The 27,909-nt window shown below is 35.4% G+C and overlaps 1 protein-coding gene across 5 annotated transcripts in view; it reads right to left on the reverse strand.

The window, feature by feature from the left end:
- MIPOL1 (mirror-image polydactyly 1) overlaps positions 1 to 27,909 on the reverse strand; it is a 189,875-nt gene that overhangs the window by 114,871 nt on the left and 47,095 nt on the right. For all 5 annotated transcript variants that reach the window (XM_032112210.1, XM_032112213.1, XM_032112211.1 and 2 more), the window contains 6 exons: positions 25,849 to 26,032; positions 22,784 to 22,919; positions 21,700 to 21,805; positions 9,476 to 9,605; positions 5,417 to 5,450; positions 4,987 to 5,157 (listed from right to left, as the gene is read on the reverse strand). In XM_032112210.1, coding sequence (XP_031968101.1) covers positions 4,987 to 5,157; positions 5,417 to 5,450; positions 9,476 to 9,605; positions 21,700 to 21,805; positions 22,784 to 22,919; positions 25,849 to 26,032 — 761 coding nt within the window. The remainder of the gene's footprint in view (positions 1 to 4,986; positions 5,158 to 5,416; positions 5,451 to 9,475; positions 9,606 to 21,699; positions 21,806 to 22,783; positions 22,920 to 25,848; positions 26,033 to 27,909) is intronic.

Consider the following 27,909-nt stretch of genomic DNA (forward strand, 5'->3'; position numbering starts at 1 on the left):
CAGCTATCTCTCAGAGAAAAGGATGCAAATGAGAACAACAGCAACTTGCTGCTGCCTTCCCAAAGTGAGTGAATGAGCAAGGTTTTTGGATCCTCAAAGTACAATAAACATCCCCCTTACTTTCACTTTCCTCCTGAAATAAGCCCATGACCAAAATCATCAGTACCCAATGGCAGCTGCCTGGTTCATAAAGAAGTGTGAATACAGCATCCTACCTCTTCTTTTCCTGTTCCCAAATAGCAGCGGCAAAGGGAAAAGTAGAGTAAGCATCTTGACAGAGCAGGTAGGAGGATATCATCAGATGTGCTCCTGCCAGCCAAGAACTTGATTAGCATCAAGTGTCAAGAAGTGCCAAAGGGTACCAAAACACAGTATAAAACCAAACTGCTAAGTAAAAGTACAAAAAATAACACCCCAAACTATGTTTTGGCATGCAAAGGGATCACCTCTGTCCCAAGAGTCATGAGGCATTGTAACCTGTCACTCGAGTATTCCCCAACTAAGAGTCCAAGATCTGTAAATATTTGTTTTCATTTACATTTCTTGTTTTTACATTTCATACACCTCTTGGGTTTACTACCTCAGTAAGACCTGTTCACTCATGTGTGCTGAGAATGCCTTAATGCTCTGTGAATCACAGGTAACACAGACCTCTACACACTGCTTGGTGTAAAAGGAGGAAAATTGCTTTAGCAGAACAAAACCAAGAAAAAAGCTAGCAAGAAGCTGACTAGTTGTAAGTGCAGATATTTATCAGTTATTACTAATTAGCGAAACTGATAATGATGGGAAGTCAAGCATAGTGCATCTCATCATTGTTTTCAGTGACAATAAAGTGCTGCCTGCTGCCAAACAGCGCCTCAAAATAGAGAAGGATTCTTTCACTTGCTTCAGATGAGCAACTGGGTGCCTGCCAATTTTTTACATGAACAGTCATAAGCATGTTCCTGCACAGCAGGATGTGGTCAAACTATTCAAAGCTGTAAAACCAGGTTTGCCTGCCAGTTATGTTATTGCTTCAAGATCAGTGTACAAGAGATGATACTTTGCCAGCCATGAAACCACTGCTATTCCTTAACAGCAAATTATATATCTTTAATATTTAAAACTCTGTATAGAACTGACCTGTTACCAATTTTAAAACTCCCACATTTACAGAATTAGTTAGGACTGGAAACATATCAAACACACAATCTCCTAATCTCTTAACGAGCTTTAAAAAATCACTTCCTTCAAGCTGTACCAATTAAAAAGTCCCCTTTCTTGTCTAAACCAGAAGAAAAGTAATTGTAATGTCTTAGTCAAGTCTTCAGCTGCCAACCCTGTAATGATATTAACATTCCTGTCCATAAGGTGTGATGTGGCTAATAGGTGGCTGAGACATTGTACTGTATTGCCTCCTGCTGGAAACCACTTCTTTAGAGTATTTTATGAAGATCACACAATGTGACTATGCCATATGGAATCTCTACTAAATGCCTGCCACTAACTGGATTACTCAAGCAAGAAAAGATTTCTGAAGAAAGGGAAAACTTTATTATGATCAACTGGACAAATAAGTTTTTTCCTTGAATGGGTTAAGACAAAACTGAACGTTACAGACAAGAAAATGATGTTTTATTTCTTTCAGAGGATCAGTCATAAAACACACCGAAGATCCTCAGTATCACACAATATCTGTTCACTAACAAACATATCTTAGCAAATACAACCAAACTGTTGAGTTTGTTTTTTTCAAGGGGGTTGATACAGAAGATGGATGTCAATGTTTAGCCATGCTTTAGTTGTTTGTTTATTATTCACTTGAAAATACATACTAAAAGTAGTATCAAATATTTGAGTTTATACCATTTCATTTGTTTTCACAGATACAAAAAGTAGTTTGCATATTTGCTCAGCAATCTAGCGAAAGATCTAAGATTACATACACTTGCACAGCTCAATACAGTGACAGAAGTGCCTCAATCTGCTTCCTAGTAAGAAGCAATGTTCACGTTGGAAACCTCAAAAAATATGCAGAGGTTCTTGGGTGTTACAGCTAGAAAAAACATTTTCATGGCCTTTCCAAGACATGGACAGTGCTCTTCATTTTTTTAAGACTAAAAGAATTATTCAAGTAAAATTCAAATAGAAGAATCACAACTAGCTAATCATCAAGTATGTTGCAACTGCAGTCCAGTTAAATGCAGCTCAGTAGTAGCTACTCAGTAGCTACCAGAAAAAGCATTATAAAACTGAATTTAAAAGACTAGTTGGAAGTAATCTCTATTTACCTGGTCATAGGAAATGCATAGTTTATAGAATGTCCATTCTCTAGAAATGTAACATATTCCTCACTTGAAATCAAAACAATGTGTTTGAGCTGTGAAGGCTTTCACATTATTGTTTCTTTCTAGGACAAATCAGAAATCCTGTAAGTTAACCCCCGAAAGCTAGACACTACTCATGTTCGTTGTGCTCAATTGTCAAATGCCGGGCTATTGCGAAGAAAATCACAGTGAAAAGTAACAGGTGCAGCTTCATCAAACACAGTCAGTCCAAATGCTTGCTACTGCATCGGTAGCTCTCCATCACATGGAACCAGCTATGGTGGTCACTCAAATGACATTGCTGTCTCCAGCACCACACAACAGCAACCATGAACAGAAAAACACGGTGTGTCATTAAACATTCAACCTCCATTGCCCAGTGACCTCTGAACTTTACAAATGCGTTTTCCAGAGGATAGCCACAGCCTGCTAATAGTTTACTCTATTTCTGCTTCTTCTCAACCTGCTCTCAATTCCCCCTTTTGTATTTGATGCCACTTCCACAAAAAGAAAAAGATTTTAACTTGCAGATGTTACGAATGCCTGAGGCAACCCCAGATCTAACTTCCAATAATTTGCATTTGTTATGCTAAGCATATACATCCCCTGAATTATATCTAGTCCCTTAGTGGTCTAATGCAGAATCCCTCTCCTATTGTTCTTGCTGTTAGCACTGTAATAACTACTGCTATTGCAATGTTAACAAAAGACTACTAATAATTCAAGTATGGTACAAATTCCCAAGGAATCATGAAGTGAGAAACACAGGTTGAAAAGGTAGCTGCAATTCCAAGGACCTATTTTCTAGATTCAACAGTAACAGCTGTAAAAGCATCACATATTTGAAAACACATGATGAATAGTTCTATTAATAACAATTAATTTAAAACAATGGTGGTATAAATTGCTAGCATTATTACAATACTACAGCTTAAAGTCAAATATTTAAATTTTCATTTGTTGAGGATTTATAAATCATTAATTTATTTTTTCATCTGCAGTATCTACTTAACATTACCTGTGATTTTTGCTGACATGCCTAAAGTGTCACCTAAAGTGGCTTTGTTAGTGGTGACACTTGAGCCATTACTATCTAAAACAATTATCTTTATTAATTTTCAAGCTGATTACTTGGAAAATATTACTCCTTAAACAGTCAGCTTAAAATAAATTAAATCAAAATGTGTATTAAAATGCCTGACAATGATATTCTTCTGACATTCATAGTTTTATGGTCCAAGTATGCCTGAAAGTCCACTTCAACAAAGAATCAAAAACTGAAAAAATGAAAATAAAAATATCAAGAGATTCTTCTCTTTTGCTGAAAGCTTTCCTCTTACAAGCTGCTCACTTTTCAAATGCCCTGTGCAAAGAAGAAAGAACATAAACTTTTGGAAGGGTTATTGGATGTTTCCCAGTAGCTGTGCTGGGAATATAAAAGGAAAAAAGTAGACTGAGAAAGTAAAATACCACCATTAATACATTAAAATTTTTTGCAATACATACTTGACAGACACACAAAATATTTTAAGCACCAGGCAGATGGAGCTTTCAAGGTTAAAGTAGTAAAGAATGCAAAGACAATGACTGAAAAAAAGTGTGAAAATTACAGTGTATGTAGAGGAGGCACTTTTATCAGAAAACTTCTCAGTAGAACATAAATTCAATTAACATTATTGGTATCATTAAAGACCACAACCTGACTTTAAATCTAGTAGAAATTAGCTAGATGTGGGCCAACTTTGGTTACTTACATTAAAAAGCAAAATTTTCAATATTAGAAGAGTCAGATGAAATTTCTTGCCTGGCATAAATCCATAAGGAACTTCATCCAGCCTAAGATCTTTTCTCAGGAGATACACTCCCTACTTGGATTGTTCCTCCCTACAACTTATTCCTATTGAGTTAAAATTCTGTTAAAAAAATGGTGGGTAAAAAACCAAACTCAAGCCAAAAAAACCAACAGAAAAACTCATCCATGAGATGAGAAAAGCAAGGATTCTTCTTTCATTTTCTTTACTCTTTATGGTGAAGAGAATGAACTGTTCTGTCAAAATAGGAAATTGCAGGCAATGAGTGATCTGAGTAGAAAAAAGAACCCAGATTCTTTCAAGTCCCGTAGTAGATGGGTAAGACTTTGAGAGTGAAGGACCACATGCTGATTTTTATCTCCTGGATGTAAAGCAACAAAGGGAGGAATTGCTTGCACTGTTGCATGTGGTACTGTTGCCTTCCTTTAATGAATATTTTTGCTACTTATAACCCTTTATAAATCCTTCAGTCCCAGTTAACCGTCATCCAATGCATTTTACCAATACAGCATACCCCAAAACTAAGCCCTTAATAGATTTTCAGATTGGTCAACTCACTGAAAACTGTTTTGTTTTAGAAAGAAGACAGATAGTAAAGAAGCACAAACAATACAAACATAACTTTTCTCGTGAAAAACAGTGATGCCATTTTAATGGGCACTACTACCATGAAAAAAAAGTTGATCACTAATCAGACATTTACTACAGGGGCTCTCCTCTGAGATTCTCAACAGAGAAAAGTATATGAAATAATTTTCTTCCCCAAAAGTAAAACAAAAAACCCAAAAACCTCCCAAAAACCAAAAAGAAAAAAAAAGAAAAAAAGAAATTTGCTACTGAGTGATTATATACTTGTACGGACTTACTTGAGATAAAGCAGCATCCCGTTGTTCTATTACTGCATTCATTTCCTCAGCTATTATTTTCTTTTTACGTTCTTTGGTCCTGTGTATTCGGTTCAGAATTATAGCTCCATTCTTCAGTATATCTATCCCTGTGTCTGCATTGTTTATTCTGTTCAGTAATTCCTGTAATGTCTACCAACAGCATTATATGTTAGTCAGACATGAAGTTTTAATATATTTTATTTAATATAGGGTTTTAATTAATAGGCACATGTGAATTGTAAATTGACTGAGTGAAGTTATTGAATTTTCATATTGCAGCAAAGATGTACATTATTAGTGTGTCAATTCTTCTTTTTCCCACATCTTAGTTCTTGAAACCCACTCAATTGAACTTAAGCCTCTAAGATATAAGACTGACATCAAGAAATCTCCTCAGAGAATGGCTTACCATGTCATTTTCTTCAGGGTTAATATTTTCTAGCCTAGAAAAAAGGGACACAGAAAGCCTGATCAGTAGCATTTCCTTAGTGCAGCAAAATGAGTTCGCTTTTTAAATCTTTAGAACCTCAAGTAATTTCATTCTACTAGTCTTTAGAGTCAACCATGACACTGAACATATTAAAGTGCCACCTGCTCGACTCCATCTTTCAATAATGCTCCATATCTTCAGCACTGACTTCAGACTGTTAAGTTATTAATGTTTACTGCTATATATGACTACAAGGATCAATTGTTCATATGTGCTTAGATGAAAAAAGTTCCCCCGTGATAGAAATGACTGATGCTTTTATTTTATTTATTTCTGGGCTTACAACTTTTACCTGATGTATTTTTTTTTTGTTTTTACTGTACCCCAAATGAAACAGAACATGACTTTAGTTGATAGGGGTTTTTTTCATTTTTAAGTAATTATTTTCCCACCTCTTTCATCCAAAATGAGGGAAAAATCCCAAAGCAGTTGAAGTTACTTTAAAAATATTTTGATTTTATATCTTGCATAAAATAGGAAGCTAAGCCAATTCTCTGCAAGGCCCTTATTTAATTCCGGAACAAACCCGCCTGCACTTTCCTCCCTTTCTATTTCAACAGAACATATATTGACCTGTCAAATACAAAGATGATACGAGGAATTTAGTCATACAGCATTGAAAACTGGCTGTGCAAAAGCAGTAAGTGATAGCACAAAAATCTAATAAATGGGATAGTACACATTTTATTTTACCTAAGGTTAGTTAAATGGACAGAGATCTCTTTTCTGGAAAAATGAACATATTAAAGTTACCTTACCACTCCATTGCTACTTACTTAATGGTGACTTCTACTAAAAGTAGCCTATGATATTTTAAGACAGATACAGTACCATTAAACATCTCCTAAACAGGCACACTCCTAAACAGTGCTGTGACAGGTGCTGCTCCAAAGCCATTATTTTAGCTAGCAAACATCATAGAACACTTGACAGTACACTACCACATTTTCCATTAGTTTAGCAGATAACAGTACATAAGGCATATTAAATCAACCAGTATAGAAATAAACTTTTAAACAAAAAAGAAATATTTCAGAATACACTCTCAGTGTGTAACAGCTGGTATATTTATATGGCATTCACAAACAATAACCACTCCAACATATTCAGTCAGAACCAGAACTAAACAAAATAAAGTAAAAGCTAACCTTTGCTGGGTTTGACTTGTATTCATAAAGTAACACAAATAATAAAATAACAAACATAATAATATTAATTATTATATTATTATAATAAATTATCAGAACTGGATCCTTCTAGAGTTCCTGCTTTAGGCTTTTACATTGTTCTAAGTGCCCCTTCATGTGGGACTCAAAAATGGATCTCCAGCTAGTTTGTATTCACAATGAAAAGAACGGTATTTGTCAAAGTAAATTGGCAGGACTGACCCAGCTTCTCCAGAGGACCTCTACACTGCTAAAAGTGCAGGTCAACAAAATCACCCAGCCAACCAACAGGCTGGGTAAGCAAGACACCTTAGGGAGAAATGGGAGTGGGAAAAAGAACATGAACTTCTGCCATAGGCATACCTTCAGCATATTACTGCCACAAAGGATCTGTCTACAGGCATACAGACACCTCCTTAGGCGACAGTATTTTTTAAAAAGTAGCATCCGGAACTGTGTATTTGCCCTGCTAAGTCTCCCTGTGCTGTGCATAGACAATGAATGAAAAACTCATGATTTTAAACAGCAGTAACCAAGGATTCCTCCTCCCCCATTTCTAAACACATTCTGATAACATAACCCCTAGGGCCAACAGGGCTGAAAGAATTTTGGTTGTTACAGTTAAATAATGACAATAGAACTGCTCCAACTGCTAATTTAAAGAAAGCATTAAAGCATTTGATAAAGGTTGGCAGGCTGTTCAGTATTGCCCTCTTGTAAAGTACTCTGATTGGAATAAGTCCAAAGCAGATGGAAAGAGTGACCTCTGCTCTAAAACTTGATGAGTGTGGCACAAATAGGCAATGTTCTTTATAAAAACCCCAAACCTCTATGTGCTCCACATCTGAGACAGAGAACTTGACCTTTTGAACAACCACCACAAGGAAGGAAGAAAATATCAAGGGTGGTGGTTAGAAAAGAAAGTTGGTGTTCTCCACAGGGAAATCTCCTATGCCAGTTCTGAGACTGTGAATGGCATCAGGGTATCAGACCTCCATATAAAGCATCAGAAAGAACACCCAAGTGGATGACAGCCAATACAATTGCTCTTCTCTAAATGATAGCAATAAAGTGTAATAGCTTGGCTCCAAACTATCAGTCAAGGGAGTTACTGACTCTCCTGGGAACAAGTACTATTTCGGCATTTCCAGTGTATCCAGTGCTTTCGGCAATTACATCTTTTTGAGGAAGGTACTACACATGTTCTCTGAGAAACAGTTTCTTCTCTTTTCTCATATTTCTGCTTAGAACTAAGTCAGTTTTCCAGAACATTAATGAAGCAGACAGAAGTGGTTGAAGGGAAAACAAGTGAACGTGTTCTGAGCGATTCATGCATTTCAAGAACTGCCACCCATATGTCTATGGATTCCACTGCAGAAAAAGCAGCAATATGCCAGAACCCCAAAAGTCATTAACTAGGTTTGTTGACCAGAATAATTAATTTTCTGCAGTACTTGAGTGCTTTAAGATCAAAGATCTTGAGTTTATGCTAACTATTTATATAAAGGATCATGTGATGTTTAGAGCCATACAAAACTTTCTTTACTCCTGGAACATATAAGATTGGAAGACTGGCAGAAGAAATTGGAGACTCAAGTAAGGCTCACAGTTATGATGTATCTTATGGGAATTTAAAGTACATCTACGATTTTCTCAGAGATTGCTGTTTAAGGCAAGATTTCAGATGCATATGCACATATAATGGGCTCCATAGAGATATTTAACAAATCATGCACTAATTCTTGTGGGTATGCAATCTCCTAATCTTGCTGCTGAGTCATACTTGTGACAAATAGTGAGGCTGTGACAAACTCTAGTAATCTGTAAATTCTACAAAATAATGGTGGACATACTACGTGCAGATTATTGAAATTAATTTAGGTAATACTCTCTGACCCTAACTATAAAAAAAACCCAAAAGAAGATGACTGGTTTTCTGCCCTAAAGAGAAGTGTTCTTAGTAGAATCAATTATTTAAAACATAATTGCCTGCCATTTAGTTAACTAAAAACTGCACCTATTCAGTCTCCTCCCATGAAAAGCTTGTTTGCTTTGTACTTCTCATGGGAGAAAAGTAAGAGAAATTTCTCAGGCACTCTAGCCTTTATGGAGCTACCCTTTGGGGGACTAACAAAGATGATAAACCAAAATGATCACAACTCAGATGGACAAGGATTGTATGGAGAGGCAAATTGTAGCTACAAAGCTGCCTATATCCCAAAGGGAGAAAGAAACCACTCTTTATAATTTCCTCCTGACTTAGTTCTGTTTAACATAAGACTGTCTGTTTCTGTTGGTATACATAAAAATCTATGAACTATTAATTGTACCCTTATTACCTTACAAACTGCTCCTACACTAAACATAGGAAAAAAAACCCATATATTTTTAATATGTCACCCATATCCTTAGTAGAAATTTTGCTGAAAGAAATGTCTAGTAGGCTTAAAGGCTTGATTGATTTCCTATATGTTGCAACTTTTGACTGACGTTCTGGTACTCTGTGTCAAAAGATCCCTATAAAATGTCACATTCATCTTATTTCTCCCTCAATAAATCAATACCAAAGCTTTTGATTATATTTTTAATTTTTGTGATCAAAATTATTCACCTTCTCTCAGTCTCCAGAGAAAAATATGGTTTTACAGGATGGCTAACAAATTAACCAATAACACAGTAAGACTAGCCCTAGTCTATTTTATTGCACAGATAATAATGTGCTAAGTTTTCCTATTACCACTGTTGAGCAGTTTATGACTGTCACAGACTGACACAACAGCCTTTTTACATGGGGCAGGAAATGTATACTTACTCTTTCAGAGACTCTTCTAAACGCTGGACTCGTAGAAATGCTTCATCTCTCTCTTCATTGGCTAACCTAAGCCTTGCCATGACAGCCTCATCACGTTCCCGTTGAGCAGAATAAACTTCTTCCACCAGGGCTGCAAAAGTGTGTTCAACAAATAAGTTTGACGAGGAAAAGCACTATTAGATGCACTTACATTGGCCTTTGCCACCACCTCCTAAAATCAACACTTCTCCAATGACCTTGGATTATTCTGCGTAAGGTCTATATTACTTCTTAAACACAACACTAAATTGCTGTTAATTGCTAAAATCAAGACTTTAAGGTATTAAATAAAGCTATGTGTTTTCAAATTCACCCCTCTAAAATCTAACAGGAAGAAAGTGATTTGCTGGGCATTCTGAATACTTGCTTAACAGTAAAGTAATTCTTAAAGCTCCAAATCATGTAAGACAGTAGCAAGTTTCTTCTAGGACACAGAGTTAAAAGTAATCATGCATTAAAACTCCTACTGCTTCCTATCAGGGTAGCACAGTGATATTAAAAATTCTAATATTTTTATAGTCTGTCTCTGGTATCACAAGAGTGGCACAGCTGGCATCTCTCCTTCTCTGCCAAGCCTTTACTTTATTGTGTAATATACTGTTATATTATCTGTTACAGCATACATGGACCTTGGAGCATTAGGTACCAATAAACTAAGATTTACTGTCTATCCTTGGGAGCAAACTAACACCTTCAAGTCATTCCTCATCCTGAGCTTACATTTTCTCCCTGCCTCTCCCCTGTCAATATGTCTAACACCATTTCTGGCACACTGCCAGAATCCTTACTTCGGCCCTGCCTCCACTAAAATCTTTATTCATACTTTCATCATTTCCCTCTGCAATACTGCAAATCTCTCCTCACAGTCATCATAAAACCATGATTTCAAAATGTCTAGGGACTTTCAGGATGCTGTAAGACCACTGTCACTCCAAGACAGAAGACTATATCCTCTCACTGGCACCTCAAAAATCTCAATTGAGATCTGTAGGTTCCTGAATTCTCCTTGTCCTTTCTAGTCTGTCAAACTGGGGTACAGCTACAGTCTCCTAACATCACACTACAGTATTTTTCAAATTTTGGTATTTATTTCTCAAGAACTTTCTGTATTAAGCCATTGTTGATGGGCTTCCTTACTCCCTTCAGAACTCTCTGCTCCTCTCTGAACCACTGCTTAAGTCATTAAGATGTCAAAGAAAGGTTTCCTCCCTCTTTACTTCCTCCCTTTTACTAAAAGCCTAGAGCTTTTATCCCTCCATTCTCACCTAAATTGACATCAACTTTTTTGCCTTTATTTGTTATTTTACTCTTATTTCACCTCTGTACATTATTGCACAACAACTTCATAGTGAAATATATAATGAAACATTATATTGTTCTTCACAGAATGAAACAATAGAAACACAGCAGCACACTTTTGTAGCAGCTATATTGCTGGCACAAAATACATTTTATCAGTACCAAGAAAAAAGGAATCCTCTTGCCCTCAAGCTGGGGAGAAGACTGTCACTGAGGAGTAAGGAAGCATTTTTTGCAGGGCTAGCAGAAGGTTGCAGGCTAACAGCAGATTACACAAAATCAGATAGGGAAAGGCTAAACGTAATTTCTGAAAGTGCAGTCCCTCCCCTTACAAAAAGTCTGCAGAGGAGCTACAAGCCTAGTCATCAGGCCAGAGTTGTAACAAATTGTGTCCCAACAACAACCACAAAAATTCAGCATCAGAAGCACAGATTTTGAAATGTATGCCAAAATTAACAAACAATGATTAAATTCTCCTTTATCCAGAAGAATAGTGTCTTTTTTCCTTAAAGATCTATTTCCCCTGCTTGCAACAAGAAAGTCTGCTTGGTAGGGAGTTAAAAAACTAAGACAGGAGTAAGGCAGCTGTTACACTGGATTTGCACTGGCTGGTATCCAGCAATAAGTTTGCAGCACTTGCAGAGAATGCATCTGATATCTGCAAGGTAGGTGGCTCAGCAAGAAAAAGAAAAAACCATATGAGATAACCTAGGCTGCGCATTTCAGCGCACCAGACTTCCACTTGGATTGCTGAGATCTGTGATGGCAGGGAAACCAGTGCCAGAGCACTGACTACCTGGGTAAACTACAGTGCAACTGCTATGTCCTGACTGGATCTGGGATACACAAGTAGTTTGATTCGGTATGGTAATTATTACCTATCAGTACCTTTATATATTTATTTGCTATAGTTTTTCCAGTAAATTATGTCAGTTTATCTAGCATCATGACAGACACATGTCACAGAGAACCCTTTCCATAAAGCTGCAAGTGGAAACACTATGCAATTTTCATAACGAAAACAAATCCTTGAATGAATAGAAAGTTGTCTAAAATAACTGAAGATTTGGCACTTATTACTATTCTGAGGTTAATTATTTTCCAGTTTAGTTAACTTCTTTCTGGCCTCTTAAAGTGCACCCCTTCTATCAGACCTTAGAACATCTTAATCTCAGCACGAAAACCCACAATTTGTTGACTCCTGCAATGGATCTTGAATGTACCTGTACACTTAGAGTGACTGTCTTTTGACATATCTAATTCCTTTTCTGTGTAAGTACAACCAGTGGTAATAATGACTATACAGGCTTTTAAAAAACAGATTATTGCTTATTTGTCATTAAACCAAAGTGATGTACATTTAACAGTATGAAAACATTCAGAAAAAGATAGTTTTCAAGTTACTTAAGCATCCTGCTTATCTGAAATCCTACCACCCCTGATAGCAGCTCAGAAGCTGATTGCCTTGAACAGTGAACCTTTCCCTCACCCAGAAGTCTATTACAAAACACTGTCTTTTGACCATCAGCTATGAAAAGTGACTTAAATTGAGCAACTCTTGTTGTTTTCATATCCGTCCTCTAAATTAAAGCATTGATGTAAATATCCCAGTGACCAGATCCACCACCTGCATTAAAAAAATATTTATAGTCATTCTATATCAATTACAAGTGTCTGGCTTTTGGTTCTGTTTCTTAAAGGTAATATTGCAAGCCAATTGTTTAACATTAAAACAGATTAGGGCAAATGTAGAAAATCATGTAAGATGCTTGCACAGTAGTCAAAGTTTAAAAAAAAAAGATACTTAGATACATGGCATTTTAATACAACATAGCAATACTGACACTTCCAAAAGAAATTACTTATTTAAAAAATACTTAAAGACCTCCTCTAACTCATTTTAATGGTCTACAGAAGACTAACTCACCTGATTTCTTTACCAGCCAAGCCTGAATTTAGGTTTGATGTTTTTGTTACCCAATGCCTGTACATTTCTGACTCTAATTTAATATTTTATTAATTCCTTTTTCCTACTATAGGGAGTATTATAAGAGTCACATGACTGCAGGTAGTCTGAGCATTCACCATTCACACTGAGCTATGGATGAGTCACAAGTAGAAGTTCAGGACCGTAAGGACCACAGCATTCTTGAAATAAGTGAAATGCATACACATTTGGGTCTCAATGCAGCAGCTAAGCAAAACATTTTGTGCCATATCTAGGAAAACGCGTGCTGTAAAAGCTGTCCAGGTAGAGTCTATGAAAGAGTGACATGAAATTCTTTCATATTAGAAAGAGTAAAAATTATTCAGATTATCATCCCTATGCTTCTTAAAAATGCAAGGTGAAGATGGATTGAGAGTAACACCAAGTCATGCTTCTAAGTTCCATTCAAGGTATGCCATATCCAGCAAAATACTGACTCCATATTGCCACACTGACTTGGCACCTGATCCAAAGGAAAAACAGATCCAGCTACTTTGTCACCAACTGCTCTCGTCGACATTACAAGGTTTTCCTTGGGGACCTTCTAGTGGCATACTAACCAACCAACCCTACCCTTTCTGTCTTGAGGCCTGACCAAGAAGAAACACAAATTCTTATAGAACTCGTATTTCAAGCAAGAAAATGACACACAAAAATGAAGTATGAGTAGTCTAGTATTAAGCTAAAATTAATTGTGCAATTTACTAATTCATATATATATATATAATGGCATTGAAGAGTCAAAATATTTAAATCCCAGAGAACTGAATTAAGAAAAAAGGATTATTTTCCCAAGCTTGCAAATACTGTAGTATATAACAGTACAGCATTACTATTCAGTTGTATAAACTTTATTTGTTTTGGAAGAATTTATTAACATCTTTCTCCTTGTAACTAAAACCCCTGCATAGTCTAAAAGAGCTCTTTATTTTAAAAGAATCATTATGCTAAACTCATCAATTCTAAAACATTTTTAGTTTTTAGTAAAGAAAACAATTGTAAACAGAGAGCTTTTGTAAGGTAGATAGCTATTACAAAGTTCACTTAGAAAATCAATATAGCATTTTAGCTGGAATTTGCTCATTAAACACCCACAGCTCTAATGCAAATTATGATGGAATGAATAAAGCAAATACATATGCTTCTTTCTTTTTATTAAATGTAAAATCTACTGTTAATTGCATCTGGTATGTCATATAAACTTTTCTCCTTAACCATTAAATGGAAGCTTTTACAAAAGTCATTAGAGATTCTCTTTCTTTGACTTGTATAAATTTCAATATTTGTTCAGTAAAGGTTCACAGCAGTTAAATTACATTAACAAATATTATTAGCTACTATGTAAGCCAACTAAGTAAAATACTTATATTGCAGGTAAAACAAATCAATGGATGTTTACAATAATATTTGGATATGTCCATTTTTAAACAAGCTTATCAAATATCATGTAATTCTTAGTCAAATGAGAGAGACTCAAAGTAGATTTTTTTATCCCAAATACTCAAATTTGTTTAGTAAGCTAATTGTTTTCTAATATGGGCAAAAGTAAATATGAAGAAGATGAACCACACCAAGTATGAGTTTACTGAGTCAAAGCAGTGTACATATTTTCTTAGTTGAACCTGATTCTTTTGGCAAACTTATCTCCTATACTTTTTAAACCACCTTTAAAACATGAGAAGGTGTGCTGGAAATCATTCTAGTTTAGACAGCGGTTCATGATTTTCCAAACATGGAACTTTGGGGGGAGCAGGGAAAGCACGACTGCCAGGATAAAAGTCTGTTTGCTTATTTCCTAGAGGTCATCTGTGTAAATAAAATAAACAGAGTAAGAGAAGAAAAAGAGAAAAATTTTGTGACTTAAAACATTTATGGCAGCAGAAATCATGTCACATTACTAATTAAAAAAAAGTAAAATTGGAATACAGGCCAGATCTTAAAATATGAGATCACTATCCACACTACTACTGTATTTAAGAAGATACAGTAATATTATAACACTACAACAATTGGTTTTCAAGATAGGCCAGTTTTACAGAAATAATAACAGTATTTTGGACTTTACAAGGTGTTTGTCATCAAACATGAAAAAATACTGCTCTTGGCATTGGACTGTGTAAAAAAAAAGTGATCCAAGAAACAGTGCAATTAAAACTTTATTAATAGTTTTTGCAACAAGCACTAGTTATAGTGATCATTTAATTCAAAGGAAAAGACATGGTGAGAAAGCTTTTTTGATAATAACAATGTATTGCTGCAGAGGGTCAGGGTTTTGCAGTTTAAGATTTAGTATTCAAGATCACTGTTCACTGAACAATAAGTGACTTAGGATTTTCTTTGGCATTGATTCTGATACATTCAAAGTAATTTTACTAGTTACTTGTGCCATTACAACAGCAAGAAATACAAATGAGATTATACACTTTTACAAAAAAGGCTCTGAGCATTTTAAATATTCAAAAATTGATTGAAATAATAATAATGACAAAAAAAATTTCAATGCATGATTTGACTGCTGTTTCATGAAGGTATACAGACCTAAGATAGGAGTGAATGTTGAAATCATGGGAAAAATGAAACAAAGAATATTTTCTGTTTTCTGTCCTTTGGATACGTATATTCTGATGGAAAAGTAGAAGCAGGAAAGAACTTGCTTGGCCCAGTCATTCTTGGAATTCAAGATTCTCATAATGAGCTGCTTGTTTATTCTGCTCAGTTGCTTCTATGAAAAAACTGTCAGATGAAATTTATCCTGCAAGAGAGGTTTAACTGAAACTTTTCAGGGATTTTTGTTTTGCTTTCACTTCGTACTTCTGGGTAGCAGCTATGTGAATGTGAGGAATTAGAGAAGTATACTGGGAAAAGAGGTGCAATGACTACCTGCCTTTTCATTTTCATCAGTCCTCCCATTCCTGGGAGGAATTGCTGGGTCTCCATCTGTCCGATCAGAAGAGAACTTGGAAACTATCTTTGCCATTTCCAGATGGGCAACTATTATTAAATTTTATTTAACCATATGGATATATGCTTGTTCTCCTTACAGAAATACAAACATGTACGTATTTGTTATCTACTCAAAACAGAAATCAAAATCCTCTGAGATTTCCTTCTACTAAATTTAATGACTGTGCTCACAACTCTTAAATAAGTCAATCTTATCATAGCCAAATTAAAAAAAAAAATCCCTGCATTGCTACAAAAGCCTTTAAAATGTGTCATTAATTGGTCTCTGCTTATACATGTTACAAAATGCAGATAATCCCTAGAAATGTTCAAATTCTAAAGCCCTTACAAAGTTCTTATTCAGGTTAATGGCAAACTATCAGGAGCTCCAGGGCTGACTGTCAACTTAAAAATAGTGCTGACATGTTCTATTACAAAATAGACAACTTAAGTTCCCAGCTCTTTTTTGAAAGTCACCATTCATTTACTTTCAGTTATGACGTATAACTGAAAAATAAAAGTAAAATAGTGATAAGAAGATCATAGGAAAACTATTTAAGAGTTTTCACCAGTCTGTACCAGGAGTTATAGACTAAAAGTAATTTATACCTAAATATGACTTTATAGATAAAGCAGTCTGGACAAACACTGATAGAACACACTGACTTCTTTATTGCTTTGTGTTTGTTGTATGTATTTAGTGCATAGCATTCATCTGCTTCTACATTTCCAATGCTATAAACAGAGTGTTCTTAATAAAAGGCTAAAGTTGCTTAGTGGCAGCTCTGCACAGGGTTTTCTTTGTGTACTCAGATCGCAATTCAATTAAAAAAAAAATAAAGTGGGAAAGAATAGGAGAGAGTATTATACACAGACCCCAAGGCAGTTCTTGTGAAAGCCAATCCCTGTACAATACTTAAGCCTCTGCTTCTAATACACTAAACACAGCTGACTTCAAAATTCAAACCATAATGCTGTTAAACTTTTTTTTTCAGTGAATAATTACTGATGCCTGAATATTTACTTTTAGGGGGAAAATATAAACATTGCATTAAAGCTTGCAAGTTATAATTTGTTGTGTTAAAGTTCTGTAATGCCTCAAGAAGTAGATTATTTGCAGACCTTTTTATTCTTGAATAAAACCCAATTCTTTATGCTCATCTAGCACTTGTGTGGAAGAAAGAAGGGCCAGACTAGTCATAAAAAATGCAGAAGAAACTGGCCTGCTTTTTACATAAAATCTCCACCAACCAATAGCTTAGTAATTGACATTTTAATCTATGCCAACTCGTCATATATTGTACTTCAAAGAGCTGTACACAACTTTTTGACAATCAACAATTCTGACAATTTGAAGGTAAAATCACATTGTTTCAAATTAAGCTGTTAAAAATTAAGCCAAGAATTTCTCAGTCACGGTGCCCCCACCTTGGGGTTTTTCCTGTTTTTTAGATGGATTGTCTATCTTCCCATACAGAGGATTCAAATCCTACAGCTATTTTCGAAATTGTGTTATTTATCAGGAAATATTTTGAAAATACATTCAGGAAATAGTATTTCATAATGAAGCATTTAGTAGGACAAACCCCCTAAGAACTGTATAGACTAAATATATAAATAAATTATGCACAGAAAACTGGTTTAGGGAAGTATATGCATTACCTCCTCAAACTGAAAAATATCATTCATATTTAAGTTTATAAACACGAGAGTTGGGAACTTCTGAGTTCTTTTGGCTAAAGCCCAATATTGGCCTTATTTCAGTTTAATTGGAAGAGGATCTTGAATTCATCTTCTCCATGAGATATCAGGAACCTGGATTTCTGTTTGTACCAAAGGTTAATAAGAAATGTGTCTGCAAAAGTCAAACAGCATTAAATACCAAAAACTGATTATTATTCTGCAGGAGTTGTTCTGTCATTCATAATCTCTCCATGCTCCAACCTTCCACAGCTAATCTTTAATGGATGACATGCAGGAAAGAAAAATAACATCTAAAAAGGGACTCTAAAGTGAGCTTTTAAGAAATGGAAAATACTTTTCTTCTGTGCTGAAAGTTATTGCCACCCAAAGTTTATTACTAGCAAGATTACTTATTTCCTCTTACTTTATGGATATTAAATCAAATTAAGCTAATAGCCACTTGGATATTTGTTTCACTTTTGCTATTAAATCTATTGCTTATGCATACTCAGTAATTATTTTTCAAGTTAATTTAGAAAACTTCAAATAATGTTCATGAATATTTCCACACCATATTCAAGAATTCCAAAATACCGCAAATGTATACTCACAACATTTTCATAAAAACAGACCTGAAATAGGGACTTCATTGTAGGTATACTGCCATAGTTTCCAGGAGACTGAAAGTTGTATAATGTATACCACCATATTAGAAGTACTGCTTTCCTTTTTCCACACTGTTATTTCCTATCATTACCTTAGTCTTTCAGAGAGCATCTACAGAACGCTAATACAGTTCTCAGGCATCAAAAAAGGCGTGAAACCCATAACAGGGCTGGACTCAATCCTGCTGAGCTGATGTTGATTTAAAAAAGTATTAAATTTTGGCAACATTATTATTAGATACTGGCACAAAAAAAACCCCAACTCACAGAATTGCCATTGCTACAGAAAGATTTAAGGATAAATATTTTTATTATATTTTTGTTCAGAATTATTCTTAGTCTCAGTATATATTGCGATAGCAACAAAAATATTCCAGGAGCTGAGGTTCTGATGCCAACTATGGTATATCTTGCTGCAGTAATGGAACTGTGAGAAGAATAGGGCTTTGATATTTTTTCCAGTCTAGAGAAGTTACCACTATGCTCTGTAACTCTCTCTTACACTCAACCAGCTCCTTCCTTGAAAAGCTCCTATATATCCTCTGTTTAATTCTTCCATTAGGAAAAAACGAAGTCACTTATTACATCCATCCAAAGTGAGAATTGTTCTCTCAGCTAGTTGTTTTGAAGACTTACTCCTTTGCAATGCCTCCATCTTTATTTTCCAGTCTGTCCTCAGAAAGATGTATGCTCCTTCCTTTTTCCACTCCCACAGGTGGCACCCACTCCCTTTTCTGTTCAACATATCAAAGTTCTGCACACCCAAATTTCAAGATTTGTCTGTTCTTCATACCCACTTCACACGTGGTGTTCCCTTTGTCCTTACACTATCCTGGTGTCTGTTCTTTCATGATGTGCTCTTCCCTTGGTTTTCCTGATGTTGCCTCCATCTCTGTTCTTCTTCATGACAGGGAGTGAAACTTACAGTACTTTCATGACATTGGGTTAGAATGACACAAAATCCAACAGAAGAATAATGAATAAACTGCAGGAATCTGTAGCAACTGTGACCACCAGAAACAATAGTCTTTAATGCTTAAAAGTCTGAAACCAAAACTTCAAATTCCCTAATTTTCTTTAGCCATAACTAGCTGACATAGAGATAGGGACCCAAAGAAGTTTTAAAATCCATTTTCAAGGCTAGCAAAATTCAAAAATAAACGTGTTCTGAAAAGTTATTTACTGCACACAGTATTACATTTTTCTTCCATCATGTGTATCTTCTGCCTTAATTCTACTTTTTCTTCTTTTCTCATGAAGGATTTCACAAATTTACACTTTTTTCCTCACTTTTTCCTTTGAACAATGTAAAAATAATAAACTGAAAATCTTTGGATTATTTGTTTCTGTAGACGGTTATAACTCCATTTCAAAACGCCCTTTGTCTTCACTTTCCCATTCTTTCCATGGGACTTGTTTAGGTAAAGCCTATCAATTAGAGGGTTACCTTTTAAAACAGAATTCTAATATTCCTCAAAGTAGATAACACTTTTATGGTGTACCTTTCTTATGTTCTTTACAATATAATTTTGTGGAGTCACTTACTTATCATAAAGTCAGTACTAAGTAATAATAAAAATGCAAACACCCATATTTACAAGCTTCACTCTACCATGTGTTATACACTGCAGTAATTAAACATTAACTAGTAACATGAAATCACAGCAGCATGTGTTCTCCCTTCCTCAAAGAACTTAACGCAGGGGGATAAGGTTTTCCTTAAGCACACTGTCTGCCCTTTATTAGGTTCTGCTTGTCCATTAGAACTCTCCCCAAGGCTTTTATGAGAGAGGCACACATAGGCTTCCACAAATCCAGTTTGGTTCACATAATTCCAGATTTCAAACCATTTATCCAAACTTGGTAACATTCTTAGAACTGTAAGACAGGAAACAAAAAAACTGTGAAATATTAACGATGCTTCCTTTTAGCAAACAGTTTTAAGTAGTAAGGAGCCTCTTGCCCTCTCTCTTCAGCATTTAAAGGATTTTATACTTCCTGTACTCATAAAAGGAGAAAAAAAAGGTTATTTTTTAAAGGTCATTGTTATTACACTCTGTAGCTCTCTTTAAAATTTGGTTTGTTCTTGCTTTTAAAACAAAATAAGCATGTTAAATTAATATATCCATATTCATGCCATTCTGTTTCGAAGAGAAAAATATGCTGAGGACATCATTAGAAAGTTTAAGCAGTAGTGTAGAGAAACAACAATTTCCTAACAAGTATTTCAACTGTATGCATAAAAATGAAACTACCCCTGACACACCTTTCTTTCCAGGTTTTAATGAGCAATGAACACCTATATCAAAGAGAACCAAGTACAGAGGTAAAACACTGGGCAAATATCCAGGAACAATCACAAAACTTCATATTCAACCCAAACAAGTTGCATTAGCTTTTGGCTGGTGGATATAACAACAACACATAGTGCAGCTTTTTTTTTCTTCTGAAAATAAAGCAAGCAGATATGTGAACTTAAATAAGAATAAAATTATGCCTGTATTTCATTTTTTTCTTAATATGTTGATTAGATTTGCCTTTCCCTTCCCCCACTACAGAAAACCTAGGAACTCTCTTTTCCATCTATAATATTCACAGTATACTGTATTCTCAGGAGTTTGATATTAAGTGGAAAGTCAGCCATCTGTTTTTCAGCTAGAGAGTTTATTATCTGCTCCATTTTCCTGGAGACAATTATTCCTCCCTTACAAAATACAAGTATTTTGGGGACAGCTATTAGCACTATTAATACTCTATGAAGCGTGTGTGATCTATGAGGAAACAATTTTACCAAGCTTACACTCTCTTTCTGAACAAATGCTACAATGAATTTATAAAAGCACTCCCATTAAATTTTTTAAACATCTCCATGAAAACCTTATTTTTCATCTAGTGGCTACACTGTATACACAGTCACTTTTCAATAATAAGAATGCTCAGCTTCATTACATTAGCAGTTTCCACAAGCACAGCATACAAACTGTCTCCATGCTTGTATGTCTATCTAAAGAACAACTAATAACAAATATAAGCACACATTCACTTTCAGCTATAAACTTAAAAACCTTTCCTTCTGAGAATTCATACACACTTCATTCACTGGATATACGCCAACATCCAACAAAAATTCATTTTAACTACCAAAAGAGCAGATTTTTCAAGAACATTGCGGGTCTCTAGTCGAGGTGAATGTGAGACTATCTCCAAACACGGGGAGGGGGTAGTATTGCTCTGAACCAGCTAAAACAATAAGTGCTATTTGAACTGCTGGTTGAAAGGTAGAGGCACTGGTAATCATTATTTCCCCTTGTTTGTTCAGGACCTTCCAACAAAACAAACAACCTTTTTGTGATTGGATTGACATGGTGTTAACAATGCATTTAATGCCCAAATCAGTATGAATACAGGTAAAGCTCCTACTAATACCAGTACCAGGATGTTAAAGCCATCTATTTTCTAAGCAACTCTAAACAACCACACATAAAAAAAAAAAGTCAGATCTTCCCTCCTTTAGCAAATAAAGCTAACATTCACTAGGCCACGTCATATAGCAACCACGGGTACTGTATGAGCCATACAGCCATCTGTTAAATGCTTGCCTACTGTACCTGCAATCTTTTCTGCAATCTTAGCTTCTGTAGCTCTGTCTTGCAATTCTAAGTCCAGTTTCATTGTCTTCAGCTCCTTGTCCTTTTCAGCCAGCTTATCTTGAAGCTGAATTGAACAAACGGACAGTAAGATTCTTATCTGGCTGAAACTGTCAACCAGTTATTTCAACCACAATAAAATTGTAAATAACAATTTCTTACCCCCAAAATACAAACACTAAGCATTACAGCAGAAGTTCAAATTATTGTATTTATTTGTTTAAAGAACAAATGTTACTAATATATTTTTTAACATCTGGCCTATCTTGCTCTGTGAGACAAGTAGCAATGCACATGCCACTGTTTTTATTTGGGATTCTCTTCCTCAGGTATCGCCAGCTGTAGTCCTTCTTGCTAAGGAAGTTTAGAATTGCATGTAATATAATGCAGGTGGTGTCTGCATGAATAGCCTGTTTCCTACCAAGATACTGACATCACAGTTGGAAAAGACTGGTGTAAATGCATTTTTCGTGTTCTTCAACAGATAGATTGATATTTCACATCTTCAGGCCTTTCTTTTAAATGGGTATTCACTAAATCTTTTCTTGGACAGATATCTGAGCTTGAATATTCAATGACACTTCATGGAAAGACTAGAGACTGTTAGGTTGTTTAGGCATATGCAACCATAGCTAACATTAGAAGAAATGCAGTGTTCAAAGAGAATGGAATTTTCTCCCCTTCAATAAAGCAGAGCTATCAGGGCACATTAATTATCTAGGCCACATGTACAGAAGCATCAGAACAATGAGCTCTAGATGCTGTTCATGAAATCCTGGTCTAGTCTTTGGTCTTTACTGGTTTTCATCCAGGGTGTAAGAATCTATGTCATTGATTTAAAAAATCAGAGGGTAGCTTGGAGGGGTTTTATTTTAATTCCAGAGAAATAGTTGTTAAGCAGATACTAAGAATCCAAAATGACAGGAAGCTAGTGATTGGTGCACTAAAATAAATAACAAAACTAAATCAGGCACAGTTTAAAATGAATGTTTTGCAAGGGAATTATAAAAAAGCAAATACTGTGATCTGAATATCTCAATTGTACCTTTTTATTTTTGGCCCTCAGAGTGTCCAATTCTTTTAAAAGGAATGCAGTTTCTGTTTTCCCACCTAAATCTTCAGCACCATTCCATGAGGGTATAAATTCAGGGAGTGTCCTGTTACCCTTTCCTTCTATAGTGCTGTATTTAGGAAGGGGGGGGGGGGGGAAAAAAAAGAAAAATAATTAAAAAAAACAGTTGTTATTCCACCCCTCTGAAACAAAATGCACAGAAATAAATTATCAAAACTTGCTAACAAATTTGTTAACCACTGCAAATGTATTAAATAGCCAGAAAAATGGATGCCCTTCTACCACTTCTTAAAGTTGTAATTCTGAAAAGAAGCTGTAAATCTGGAATAGTAAATAAATATTCTACACTACTAAGGCAAAAACCAGATGAATATAAACTGGCTATGAAGCCTATAAACAGCAAATGCTTAAGGAAAGCAAATATTAAAAACCATTGCTTAACACAGAGCAACAAAGTAAGAAAACATTTGGGGATCAAAGTGATGCTCAGGTTAAAGCAAACCAAATTTTTTTGTAGGATGATTCCATAGGATGTGATATAAGAATATCCATAAAAAAACCTAGAAGTTCATCTTGAAGAAATCTGTAAAATGGTGGTATGATTCTAAATATTATAACTGACAACAGGAATTCCATACTGCATCCCACTTGGAGTTTTAAAATAACTTATGAGCCATAGACAAGGAAAAATAAGACAAGATTCAATGGCCAGAAAAATTCTGTCTCAAAGTAAGACTTTCATAAAACTCCTTGGATATCCATTGATACTCACAGATCACTCAGATCTCACTTGTAACATGGCAGCAAAATCAGTAAATATATGGATTAGAAGGGGAACTAGCAAATATTTTTAACATTTGATTTCCTTAAGCATTTTCTGGTTAGAGGCTTCATAGCTATTATGTCATAAGGAGTAACCACAGAAAAGCTGTATGTTCTGAACTCCTGTTTTCACTGTAGACATTACTTTATGTGTAATTCACATTCTAGAAAGAAAAAGAAAGCTATTGCTCCAAAGAGTCATTCTCTTAGGTAGACAGCTGTCTATACTCAGCCACCTCTTTTTCACCTGTTTCCATTGGATTTATTTCCTCTGTGTTTCTTTAAGAAGGAAGTTAAGATCTGTATTCTGCAGCCAAACTGTGCAACCTAAAGCCCATTAAACACAGCATGGAGATTAAAATCAAGAAAGCACTACTAAATGTTATTACACTACATATGGGAGAAAGAGAGCTTAAACTGCTTGTCTTCCCTTCCAAGATCCTCCAGTTCCTATTTAAGCTTTGCTGTGTCTAGCACATTTCACTTAATATTGCTTCAGGCTGCAAGTGATAGATGCATCTAGGTACTCTTGCCCAGATATGACAAAACTCAAACGTTTCTTGTGCGTTTTCCATCTTCAAGAGATGCTCCCATTAACAAGTTTGAATATAACTCATCATCATCTTAAACTGAAAGAGGGTAAGTTTAGATTAGATATTAGGAAGAAATTCTTTACTCAGAGAGTAGTCAGACACTGGAACAAGTTGTTGAGAGTTGTGGATGCTCCACTCCTGGAAGTGTTCAAGTGTTGGATGGGCCTGGTCTAGCAGAAGGTGTGTCTCTGATCCTGGGAGAGGGGCTGGAACTAGATGATCTTTAAGGTCCCTTCCAACCCAAGCCACTCTATGATCATCTTTCAACCCCTCAAATGTTTTCTTCCTTTCTCCTTAAAATTAAAAATGACAAATCACATTGACAGTACAGCAAGACCATTACCTACAATGCAAATCACCACCTACTCAACATTTCCTGGGTTTTTCTACATCAAGAAATTTTATCATATGTTCTAATTACAATCTACTTGGGCAAAGACAGGTTTCAGCATATAGCTTTAGGATCCTACAGGTAATATACTTGTAGATGAGATGGTTCAACATGCTGACTGCTGTGGGAGGTTAATCTCAGTGTTCAAGACCAATCTGATTGTCAGTGGGAGTGGCACTGGTGAAAGGTAAGAGGAACAATTTTTGGCTGACTGTGTACTGGGCTGTACCTATGCACTCTGGATTATACTTGGCTTTTAGAGCAGGATGCATTGCCCTTAATGGCATTATCTCAGTCACTAATGCAGAAAGGCAACAAGGAAAATGATGAAGTGTTAAGGATTGGGTTTGGCCCAAAAATTCACTGTTAGATCATAATAAAGATAACAAAACCAGGTGTAGAATCTGCGAGACAGGTGAGGAATTAGAGTATTTTTCAAAAGTATATAATAGGGCTTTGCAGCCTTGATCCCATTTGCAAAAACAACTCTGACACTCTCAGTTAAAACTTCATCTTCAGAATGCCTAAGTCACTCAAAACTGGTAGCATGTTCCCTAACTACTTGACAAGTCAAAGGTATAACTAGTCAGCTAGTTATACCTTTGTACATTGTGTCATGTATAGAATCAGAGTATGTATTTCTTAAGACTGCTCTAGAGGGCCATTGCAGAGTACAAACATTAATGACAAGAAATTACCAAAATTAATGACACAATAAAATCTTGAGAGTCTGTATTAAACTTTTCAACCATATTAGCCTGTCTTCAGATTCCTGTCACAGACTGCTACAAGGTATTACAGTTCCTCATCTTCACTCTTCCAACTTCATCTGGACTTCACCCTGCTTTATTCCTGCTTCCTACTCACTCATCACATTTCAGGTGCTTGTTGTGCAAAGCCACAGATACTACTAGACTTTCAAGATCTCTTTTAACTCTGTTCAGCACGCACTTTCAAAATTCTCTGTAGAGTTCACAATCATTGAAATACTCACAAGGTGTGATATAAACCATTGCAATGATCACATTTTCTATCAGTGCTAGAGAATACATAGGTGAAATGCTGCATTCCACAAGGGAAGAACGGCAGATATGGTGAGTCTAAGTACAAAGCTGACTTACTAATTCTCATGTGGGAAGCAAACTTCCTTATATTTATTCAAAAATCCATATGTATACTGTCAATAATTTGAATCTAGAAAAACTATATATAGGGATATTTCTTGGATTTACCTTGATTCTTCAGAACCAGAATTAAAGTCACTTAGGGCTCCTCTTTGACTGGTTACTTGCAAATCTGAAAGTTTCAGTGCTTCAGTTTCTGCCTGGATAAAAACTTCTGTGGGTTTTTGAGAATTCTTATAAAACTGAAGTTCAACACCAAAGTCTTCTTTTTTGTGATCCAAGATGTGTATTTCTAATCGGGAAGAGAAGCAAACACATTTTCTCATTTGGCAAATGAAGCACAAACTTGAGATTTCTCATTTGAAAATGGCTTGTTATAAGCATTTAATATTGTAGTAGACAGGAACAAGCAATTTAGTTTCAGATTCACAATTTCTTCATCCCTTCACTAAGGAGTGAGACCTGTGTTACCTACAGCATGGATATAAGAATTACAAACCATTTACTGGATTTTTCTCAGGGAAACATGAAAAATTCATCATCATTTCCTAATTCCCCTTCCCCCTTAAATGACTGATTAAAATAATGCTGACTGTAGAAAATTATTTACTTCTTACAAAATTCATCTGTACTATAGTGAGGTAGGATGAATTTCTGCTCTACAGAGGGAAATTTTCAGGTTATAACTAGACTCTTATAATGAGGTCTCTTTCAAGTCCATTTTGGCTACAAAAGGAGTATCATCAAGCTGTAATTAGCAACAACAAATTTAAAGCACCATTATTTATTCCTGGAGAGTGTGAGGTACAGGCTCATACAACTAAAGAACTTGAAGAATGGAAAGCAGAAATTGTGCCAAAGGGAAAAATTATCTGATTAAAATGTTGAGTGTGGTAGATAGCTCTCTTAAGCTTGGCTACTAGATATTTTTAGGACATATTTCTGATATCAAGGCATTTAAATGAAAGAAAGATCCACATACCACAAATGCTCTTTCATAAAGTAAGAACAAGTAAGTTTTAATTATAGAATTATATTAAAAAATGAGAAGGAAGCAGCCTAAAAACACTGGAAATGGAAAAAAGGTGCATATATTCTTCATTCTTTCATTTAGATTAGTAGAGAACAAACACTGGAGCCTTTGCTTATTTAATAAAGTTAGTATTTCCAAATATTTTGGTTAAAATATAGGGCATATATTCTTTGATCCATCTTACAACATCCTCAAAAATAATAAGAAACTGTCTATATAGTTGAAATCAAGTAGAAATAGACCAAAAATACAAATAAATCAGTATCTAGGTATTATCCTGCATGTAAACATACAAGCAGTTTCCCAAAAAATACTGAAAACTGTCTCTAAAGTGTGTTGCAATAGATTCCTCTTGCCTTAAATGAGGAAAGACACAGCCAATGCCACAGGAAGCAGCCCAAGGGCTCCAACAGATGACGTGGGAATTGGCTGAAGTCAGTTTAACAACTTCCGATACGAAGCTACGTGCTACCACCTCCAGGAAAAAGTTATTGGTAGCCACTGCTCGCCTGTATTCTCTGCATCCACTTCAGCACAAACTTATTTGAATCCACTCTAACTATTCCTGCAAACTATAATCACTGATCTTTGTATTAGAGAAACAACAGTCAACAGAGTATCAGAATCATTGTTTTTGAGCATGTGGGGACCATTACCATAAAATATTTGTCAATAAGTATTGACAAATACTTGATTGAAGTATGTTCTTCACATCATTTCACAGCTAGTGCAGAAATTGAACACAAGGCCACAGTCACCTGGATTCTTTGAACAAATGCACACTGTTTCCACTGGCTTGAAATCCTGCAGATTTTTGAGCAGAGATTTCCTCTGAAGTGCTGCTACATCTAAAAACTGGATTTGATCTCTTACTCCTCCTTACAGTAAGAAGCAAGGATCTCTAAAGAAACATATATTTAAAAAAATAACCAAGTATACTCTAAGAACCTGACTCAGTTTGGGAGTGACAACACATTAGGGCAAAATTTGGAATCCTCTCCAGTTAGTACTATCTGAAAACTAACCTAGTCTGAATTTCCATACTTGAAAAGCATTTCACAGTGAGTTATGTTTCCCATTTGATTTATATTACAAAGAACTTCCTATGAAGTGTCCTGTTTACTTCTCCTATATCA

Source organism: Corvus moneduloides, chromosome 6 (assembly GCF_009650955.1).
Source record: "Corvus moneduloides isolate bCorMon1 chromosome 6, bCorMon1.pri, whole genome shotgun sequence".
Taxonomy (NCBI): domain Eukaryota; kingdom Metazoa; phylum Chordata; class Aves; order Passeriformes; family Corvidae; genus Corvus; species Corvus moneduloides.